This window comes from Sardina pilchardus, chromosome 14 (assembly GCF_963854185.1).
Source record: "Sardina pilchardus chromosome 14, fSarPil1.1, whole genome shotgun sequence".
Lineage (NCBI taxonomy): Eukaryota > Metazoa > Chordata > Actinopteri > Clupeiformes > Clupeidae > Sardina > Sardina pilchardus.
In genome coordinates, this window is record NC_085007.1 from 24,221,986 (window position 1) to 24,231,985 (window position 10,000).

General features: G+C 47.4%; 1 protein-coding gene across 2 annotated transcripts in view; it reads left to right on the plus strand.

Annotated features, from left to right (window-relative positions):
- Window positions 1-10,000, plus strand: part of col5a1 (procollagen, type V, alpha 1) — an 88,097-nt gene that overhangs the window by 22,411 nt on the left and 55,686 nt on the right. For both annotated transcript variants that reach the window (XM_062553680.1, XM_062553681.1), the window contains exons 3-4: window positions 5,812-6,025; window positions 8,020-8,182. In XM_062553680.1, coding sequence (XP_062409664.1) covers window positions 5,812-6,025; window positions 8,020-8,182 — 377 coding nt within the window. The remainder of the gene's footprint in view (window positions 1-5,811; window positions 6,026-8,019; window positions 8,183-10,000) is intronic.

Sequence of the window (10,000 nt, forward strand, 5' to 3'; positions counted from 1 at the left end):
CAAAAGATCTCATTTCTATTTCATATATCCCTCCACCTTGCTATGACTCTCTGAGACTGACTTAGACATTTATCTTATTAATATTGCACTGTTATTCACACATCTGACTTAAGTTAATGTTGGCATCCAACTGCCTTTGGGAATCGACTATGAAAAAAGACAAGATAGTCTTTTAAAATGCCAGCGGCAAAAGAAATAGAGAGAGCGAGAGAGATAGTGAGAGAGGGGGATAGAGAGAAGGAGGGGGGGTCCACTTTCCTCCATTGCTGACGTGGCCATAACTCAGAGCCATGTGCAGCCTGCACTGTTCCCTACATCTGTCTCTCCACTTCTCCCACCCCCCTTCTCTCTCCCTCTCTCCCCTCCTCTTTCTCTCTCACCATTTCTTTCTTTCCATATGACTTTCTCTTTAACGACCCCCTCTCCCTCTTTTATTTCCACTCCTCTGTCTTCTCCCCCTCTGTCTTTTTTTTCTTCTCTCTCTCTCTCCACCTCAACCATCCTTCACGCTCACATTCTGTGATTTTGCGGGCTCTTTCATCATTGTTTCTCTACAGTTTCTTCATCTCCCACTCTGCTTTTATGCCGCTCCAGTGATGGCTACTCTTCCCCTTTCTCTCTCTCTCTCTCTCTCTCTCTCTCTCTCTCTCTCTCTCTCTCTCTCTCTCTCTCTCGCTCGCTCTCTCTGTCTCTCTCGCTCTCTCTCCATCTCGGCAGCCAGCAGTCTCAGTTTTAACTCTGGAGTCAGCCTTGGTACAGTAATGGAATGCCTGAACCGAAAATTCCTAGAATGTTCAAGGGAAGAGAGATGGAGAGAGAGAGAGAAGGAGGCCAAAAGAGACAGTGGATGGGTAGAGGAAGGAGAGAGAGAGTGAGAGAGAGAGAGAGAGAGAGAGAATATGATAAATCTCACGTTGAAAGTTAAGATGACTGTAAGTGCATCTGGTTGACAGCTGAGTGTGAAAAGAATACCTTTAATCACAACATATCTCTCACCGGCTCTCTGGGTGAGCATGTGTGTGTGTGTGCCAGTGTGTATGTGAGTGTGTGTGTGTGTGTGTGTGTGTGTGTGTGTGTGTGTGTGTGTGTGTGTGTGTGAGAGAGAGAGAGAGAGAGAGAGAGAGGTTTGATTCTGGGTAATTGAACACACAGTAATCCTCTCAGCCTCATGTCGACTCCAAGATGCATAATCTCTGTAGAGGAGCAGTCCAATCCCACAATCCCACCCCAACCCCATCCTTCAGCAGCTCAAGTATCCCTTCATCTCCATAAACATACAGTACTCCACCAATAGCAGAGCATGACAGTTTCCAAAAAATTCAGTCGGTATTCCCCCCATCAATTTAGCAGACTGTCTTGCGTATTGGACACCAAGACAACAAGCAACCAAAACAGAAAGACGCCTTTCACCAGAGTCTGGTGCCAACCCACTTGGCCAGTCAGAGAAGTATGGCGGGCAGATGAGCTCACATGGCACAGGGTGCGCTTTGTCTTGGCACTTTCATGCCCAAAAGCGTCGGCGTCGCCGGGTGTTTCCGATCCGACACGATCCAGCGGGAACACATCCTCCGTTAATTACCTCGTTAATTACCCGAGCCTCGTCAGCTGGTCCGCATCCCCACCAATCGGGTGTTTGTGTCTGTCTGCCGCGGGAACGGAAAATGCACCCAGCCCCAGCCGCGCTGGTCCCTTAACGGACGCGAGCGCCCCAGCCTTTTGGCCCTGGCGCATATAGGTGGTACTTAAGACCTGTCAGGATCCGCTCCGCCGGGGCTCTGGAAATTACCCTGAGTGTGACTACGGAACATCTGGCACACGCCACGTTCCAGCTCGCTGTTGCTCTGGAGCCGTGACAGGCACAGCGCAGGTCCGGCAGGCTCAAGGGCACTTTTCTGGGGGGCTGATTGACAAGAAGGGTGGCAGGAGGGCTTTGGGGGGGGGGAGTTGCTGGCTCTGAGTGGAGGGTATCAGGGGTGCTGGTCCTCGTCCTGCTGCTGCTGCTGCTGCTGCTGCTGCTGGTTCCAGTCTGGAGCCGCCGCTGGTGTTCCTTTAATGGATGCTTGTCGCTCCGCTCGGCTAATGTGTTCCAGAGAACTGGATGAGGTCATGCGCCAGCACTCCTTTATTCTCCACGACTCTGCACAAACTGCAGCCCAAAGGCATGGTACTAATTATTACTTACACACACACACACACACACACACACACACACACACACACACACACACACACACACACACACACACACACACAGACACACACACACATTAATCATGCTTTAAGAACATACATAAATTGAGAGACGTGGGGACTCCGATGATATTCGGAAACTATGTAGTTTGTGCGCTCACTCTCTCTCTCACACACACACGCACACACACACATTACCCCCACACACACAGACATAAACACACACACATTGTTCATAAACTTTTTTTCGCCTCTGAGGGCTCTGAAGTCTTAATTCTGTGGGAGCTGGGCTCGGGCAGTCTGTAGAAAAGCACACAGAACAAATTATTCTTCAGTCTCTGGAAAAAAAAGCACTTCCAAGTAAACATAGACACACATGCAGCCACATGCACACACACACTCACTCACACATACACACCCACACACACACACACACACACACACACTCAAATCTCTTTGAGCTCCATCACAGACAAGCACTAAAACCTCGTTTATAGCCCTGTGTGTTTATTTAGGCGGGGAGATTTGAGAGTGTTCTGGATCTGAACCCCAGCACTGGCTCTCCACTTAGATAGAAATGAGACTTGATGGGCAGATACCAGAGCCAATAGGAAGCCAGCGCCAGGCCTCAAAGTCACAGGGATACTCTTGAGCTTTTCACAAAAAGACTCATAAACACACAAATACATGCACACACACACACGCACACACACACACACACACACACACACACACACACACAGAGAGTGACATGTTTCGTCCGGCTTCCAGGCAAAGTACAGAGAGAGGGACACCTGAGCTCCACTTCCCCTCTTATCTGTCCGGCTCTGTCCATTCTGTCCGTTCGCTCTCCTTCTCTTTCTCCACGCTCTCTCGTTCGCTCTCCTCCCCTGGGTTCCCCTGGCTTGAGCCCTCTCTGTGGCCGACCAAACGGCTCTCATGCTAGCCGGTCCCCACGGTAACAGGCAGAGGTCACAAGGTCACCGGGGCTTAGTGGAGAGCCTCCAGTGGTGTCCCCTTACAGGGCCAAAGTGAATGTGAACCAAACCGCTCTGTTATGTTTAATGACTGCAGCCTTGTATTGTGCTAATAGAACTTTGTTTGCTTGTTGATATACTTGACTCCTCTGGCACTTCTTAAAATAAATATCTGCTCCGAATGGTCAAATGAACAGAGTATGTTAGCATCACATACTGTAGGCATCAATATTACAAATGTATCTATTTACATTTTCTAAATAGATGTGTGCATAATTGTTCACATCACCTTTGTCAGCCATAATTTATTTGTACAGCCAACACAGGCTACCACAATACATTGTCATTAATTAGCAATAAAACAGGTAGAGGCAGGATGTAAATATATTCAAAGGGCATTGTTGTCAAAACACTGCGGGTAACAAGAGCCAAGTGTCATCCTTCACATTCTCCTGAGTGTTGTCAGGGTGATTGACAAGAGCCTGAAAGTGATTGTGTGGACTTTTCACACACACTCACACACGTGCAAACACACACAGACACACACACACACACACACACACACACACACACACACATACTGTACACACACACACACACATACTGTACACACACACACACACACACACACACACACACACACACACACACACACACACACACACACACAAACAACAAGTCAGCTTTTTTGGATGTACATTTGTGTTTGTGTGAGGTCATTTTTTAACATAAACACCAATAGCTCACAGAGGGATCAAAAGAAGGAAAGAGAAGAAAACATTGAAAAAAAGCTCCTTGCCTTTCCTCAGTTCTGTTCTCCTCTCTACTCTCTCCTCTCTCCCCCAGACCATCAATCTTTTCATCCTCCATATGTTGGTACTTTCCTCTCCTCTCGCTCAGACTCTTCTCTCCCACTTCTCTGTTTTGGGTCCAACGTTCCGTGGATGCACATCATTTTCGATTAATTCTCTAATATGTCTACTGATGTGTCATTCATCTCCTTCTAAAACCTCACACCCTAAGAATGTTCATCCTGTCCACAACACAACACACACACACACACTCTCTCTTTCTCTCTCTCTCTCTCTCTCTCTCTCTCTCTCTCTCTTTTCTCTCTCATGTACACACTCAGATACACACGCAATATAGCATACACACAACTGTAGCTTCCTGGTCAAGCCACACAAGCTTTTTCCAGAGGTCTCCTTTGTGGGCATATGTTTGACAGATGTGTGAAGAAGTTTAGACTTCGGCTGGACACACACACACACGCACGCACGCACGCACGCACGCACGCACACACGCACACACGCACACACGCACACACGCACACACACACACACACACACACACACACGCACACAAACATACTGTCTGGCTCTGTATCTCTCCCTCCATCCAAACCTCTGCAATCTTTTCTTCATCCCCTCTGTCTCGTATTCATCTCTTTCCTTCCAATATTTACTCTCCTCTCCTCTCCTCCTCTATCCCTCTCTCCACCATCTCTTCTCCTCTGCTCTCCCTTCCTCCCTCCCTCCTTTCCTCCCTCTCTCCCTCTCTCCCTCTCTCCGCCATCTGCTGCCTCGTTCAGCCAGAGGAAGAGGGAGATTTGGGGAAAAGTGTTTGAAAGTGTCGCCAGGGCAACACATGCTCTTCTCGTTAGCGTCGGCCCTCTGTGGCAGCGCTGGAGCTCCTCGTCTGCTCTCCACTCTCCTCTCCTCTCCTCGCCTCTCACTCCGCCTCTCACTCCGCCTCTCAGGGGGGTCACTGCCAGACACACACACACACACACACACACACAGACACACACACACACACACACACACACACACACACACACACACACACACACACACACACACACACTAAAGAAAAACTATTGCTAGACACAATTATGCACGTACACAAACACACTCACTCACAGACATTGACTCACACATGTCTGTCTTGCTGACATGATGTATTGGTGTCCTGTTATGCATGTCGTCCAGTTGACAAAACACAACACACCACAGCACACCAAAACAGCAGGAGGAGTGGGAAGGAGCCGCGGTACTCTCTGTCCCCTACTGACCTATCCTCTCCCAGACACAATGTCTGTGACAAAAAACATCTCTCTTCTTTTTCTCTCCATCTCTCCCTTTATCTCCCTCTCTCTCTCTGTCATCACTCCTACTCTCTGTCTCCCTCTTTTTTACCTCTTCATTCTTTCTTTATTTCTCTCTTTCTCTCCTGCTCTATCAAAAGTATATTTTCTTATATATTTATCACTCTCTCCCAATCCAAACCTCTGCAGTTGTCTCTCCATCAGTCCCTCTATCCCTCTAAAACTCACCCTCTCCATCTTTCCTTCTATTTTTCTCTTTTCCCTTTCACTTGCCTTTTCTCTCTCTTTTCAAGTCTCTGCCCGTTTCTCTCCATTATGTCTCACTAACTCCATTTAGTTAAGCTTTGGATGTGTTTAAAAAACACAAGTTACTCTTGCAAGTTAAGGCCTTCTCTCTTACTCCCTCTCTCTCTCCATCCCTATCTCTCACTCCATCGCTCTCTTTCTTGCTCATTCCTTCTCTTTCACTCACCCCTCATCCCGACCCTATCCCTGCGTGATGTCTCCCTAACTCTCTCCGTCTCTCTCTCCCGCCAGCTTCTGCGTTTCCGGAGGACTTCTCCATCCTGGCCACGGTGAGGCCGAAGAAGGGCAGCCAGGCCTTCCTGCTGTCGCTCTACAACGAGCAGGGCATCCAGCAGCTGGGTCTGGAGGTGGGCCGCTCGCCCGTCTTCCTGTACGAGGACCACACAGGCAAGCCCGGCCCCGAGGACTACCCGCTCTTCAGGGGCATCAACCTGTCCGACGGAAAGTGAGTCGCTCACACACACACACACACGCACACACACACACACACACACACACACACACACACACACGGTGTGGGGCGGTTGTGGCTCAGGAGGTAGAGGAGTTGTCCAGTAACTGGAAGGTTGCTAGTTCGAGCCCAACTCCTCCTGATCTTGTCGAAGTGTCCTTGAGCAAGACACCTAACCCCAGTGCTCCCGATGAGTAGGTTGGCGCCTTGCATGGCAGTCTCCGCCATTGGTGTGTGAATGGGTGAATGTGAGGCATGACATGTAAAGCGCTTTGGGTGCTTGCAGAAGCCGATAAAGCGCTATAGAAATGCAGTCCATTTACCATTTAACATTCACACACACACATGCACACAAAGAAACAAACGCATACAGAAAAACTTCTCAGGGGCATAAAGCTCTTATGGATAGTGATAAGCTTGTGGCATAACCAGAATCAGAACGATTCTTGTCTTTTAAGGCACATGTAGTTTGGGGTTATGCCTTCGGTTGGGAGATGTATGTGTTCTGTGTATGATCTTAAGCTAACCTCGGTCTGTGTTGCTTTGATAAGATTTCAAACTGATATCTCATTGATTATGACAGAGAGGTTCTTCTCCCATTCACCTCTTAGCTCCTGTAAAGCTACGGGTGGAGTAGCACACATACAACAGCCTCATAGAATAGGCTAGATATCCTCCCAACTGTGCTATATATTTCAAATTTGCTCAAATGACAGTAGTGTTATATCAGCAAGTAAGAGTCTCTCTCTGCTCATACTGACTCTTGCACTCGCAAACGAAAAACACACACACCTACCTACAGAGAGAGAGAGAGAGAGAGAGAGAGATGGAGAGAGAGAGGACGTGTCCTCAATGCTCTGTGATCATTCTGCCCACACTGTGCAAATATGAAATCTTGTAGGTCTAAATCATATGCATATATAATGAATGGCTCCAAACACACACATAGCTGCAGGTGCTTGATTCCTCTGCTTTGATGAGCCTCACTGCTCACTAATTTACTGTGACTTGGCTGTGGTGACAGCTGGTTAGGTGTTCAGTGTAAACATCCACACTATTATTATCATCTTAAAGGGACTTCACGTCTGTTGTACATAATTCAGTGTTATAGACTACATAACAGACGTTAGCCAGCCAACAGCGCTGCCAAACAGATAGCATCGGAACAGGTCCTTATAATCACTTAACCTTAGATGTCACTAAACCTAAAGGTAATATTGCACTCTAAATGTATTACAGTAATACCCAGTCAGTTGCTGCATATGCAGTCCACACTCATACTGTGATGGCTAGGTAAAGTATTGTGAGTGTGGTGTGGTGTTGCTTTAAAAAGCCCCAGCAATAAATATGTCATCTGTTAAGTAAACATTTTTCTTGGACACAAGCTGTAAATAGAGACGTTTTGAGTCAAATGGGACATGTCTGCTCATCCCGCTGATAGCAGCCGTTTTTGGAGTTTTATCATCGTTTCTTTCTCCTGGGAACTGAACCGCAGGAAGTCTCCCATCATGCTCGTGGCAGCGCTCGCATCCCAGAGTGCGGCGCGGCGTTGCGTCCTGTGTCTCATTAATCTAGCTCACGCTCTGGACCAGCCTCAGCAGAGGCAGATGTAGAGGGCTGTCACATCAGTGGCACTCGTGTAGAGGCTCACGCTGTGCACCTCAGACAACCCCCCCCCCCCCCCCCCCCCCCCAGAGAATCCTGGAAGAACTTCAAGTACATACATGACGCTAGACGCTTCCATCTGATCATGTGTTCCTGATTCCTCATGGTGCTCTTCAAAATCATACTAGATCATCTCTGCTAAACTGATCGGACACACATTTTGCTAGAACAGAAGAACAGTATACATACTGCCTATCCCGTCTGATCCTGTACAATATCTCAGAATGTTACTGTATGTCGTCTCGGATGTGTTCTCTTTATTGACCCCGGAAGCAGTCATGAGTGGCACCTTTAACCCTTCCTGGTTGCCCTTTGACCTGCAGGTGGCACCGTGTTGCAATCAGCGTGCACGGGCAGACCATTACCCTCATCCTGGACTGTAAGAAGAAGTTGGTACGCACCCTGTCACGCTCGGCGCACCCCATCATCGACACCAAGGGTATTGTGGTCTTTGGCACACGTATCCTGGATGAGGAGGTCTTTGAGGTGAGTTCTTTAAAGGCTTGTTTGTTTGTGTGTGTGTGTGTGTAGGTGGGGTGGGAGGGATAGTTGGGGATGAGATCATCGACAGGAACATTTATACATTTTGATTATGTGATATATGTATGTACTGTATGTGTGTGTGTGTGTGTGTGTGTGTGTGTGTGTGTTTGTGTGCGTATTTATATTTGGGTGTATGAATGAACAGATGATTGATTCACTTTCCTTCTTATTTTTTAATGTGTTGGGTTGTTGATGGTTTTGGCTTTAGCTTGCATGAGTGGTTGATTGAAAGTCCCCACCTTGCTATGACTTGCAACGTTGCAACGTATTTGGTGCCCACATGTCTAATGTAGGTGGGAAACTTACAGTATTAGCACCTTGTTGAAATAACATAGTGCTGAAGCCAATATTGACAGCTCCTAGCTTACAACGCTGTACCACGACTGAACAGCAGTGAATATGTAGTCTGTGTCACATATATAAGGTAGGTGAGAAAAGATTTAGCAGCTTGTTGAAATGACTTAGCACTGAAGCTAGAAGAGCAAAGGAGGTTTATGGTGGAGCGGAGGGCTTCAATGCTGTTGTTAGGAAGGGCTTGCTAATGCACTCTTGAATGTTGGCTAATAGTTCTGCGTACAACACTATGGTTCCACTGGGAAAACAAGCAAGGGGACACAACTCAACTCAATCACAGCTCTTTCTGGCCTTTTTGTTTCCATATTCCCCAGTTAAGAATGATTATATGTCAACCCATCGTATGAGACTTTCAATCTATGTTTGTCATTGTGCCCCTCTTGTCCCCCTTGGAGAAATACACAGTGTGTCCTCGCGGATGTTAATTTGACGGCTACTGATGTGTTTTGTTGCGCACACTGCTAATCCGCGGTTGCATTAGAGGATTGCTCTGATAATGAAAGCCAGATGCTCCACTGCTGAGACGTTTCTTGGCCAGTTCACCGGTCACATCCCACTTTAGTGTGCAACTCTGCCTGATAGTTCAGCCCAGGGTTAAGGTAGCCCCATACAGGCTCACTGTTCATGTCCCAAGGACACACACTAAGGTGTGGTCTGAGACATGTTTGGGGATTATCCATGTTAGGTTTGTTGGTCAAGTTGTTTGCTCCATTTTGTGTTCTGTGTTTACTTTGAAAGTGCATCTCAGTCGCTCTTTAGCTGACTTGTTTGCTCTTGGCTTTGAGTTGATTGTTTGGCCTCGCCAAAGGATTGGCAGAGGGGATTGTGAGGTTTGCACAAGTTTAGGTGTGTTTAAAGTTGTGGAATGGTTTTAGAGATTGATTCAACGGCTTTTATAGCGCAGAGCTCTCTGGGTTGTTTTTAGGCTTTTTTAGGTGTTAGGCTTTACTGGGGAGTTACTGTGAGTTATTGGCCCCCTAGTGATGTTTAGGGTCACCAGTAAATTCTTTGCAGTTGACATCACGGGCAAAAGCTTCATTAACTGCGTTGTGCTTCTGTCCAGGCTTGTGTTGTGCAGTTTACCACAAAAGCACATTTACCACTAATTGCCAACGCATATTGGTTCTTGTCGCATACATTCACAATAATATATCCACACCAACACATGCACGCACACACACACACACACACACACACACACACACACACACACACACACAGACACGCACAGACACACACACACACACACACACACACACACACACACACACACACACACCTTAAAGGTGAGAACAGCAGACATTTCATGGCAGTGTGCTTTATCTGTGTGTGTGTGAGAGAGAGAGAGAAAAGAGAAAGAAGAGACCTGAAATGCGAGAGGAAACTGTCCCACTGATTTTTCCACAG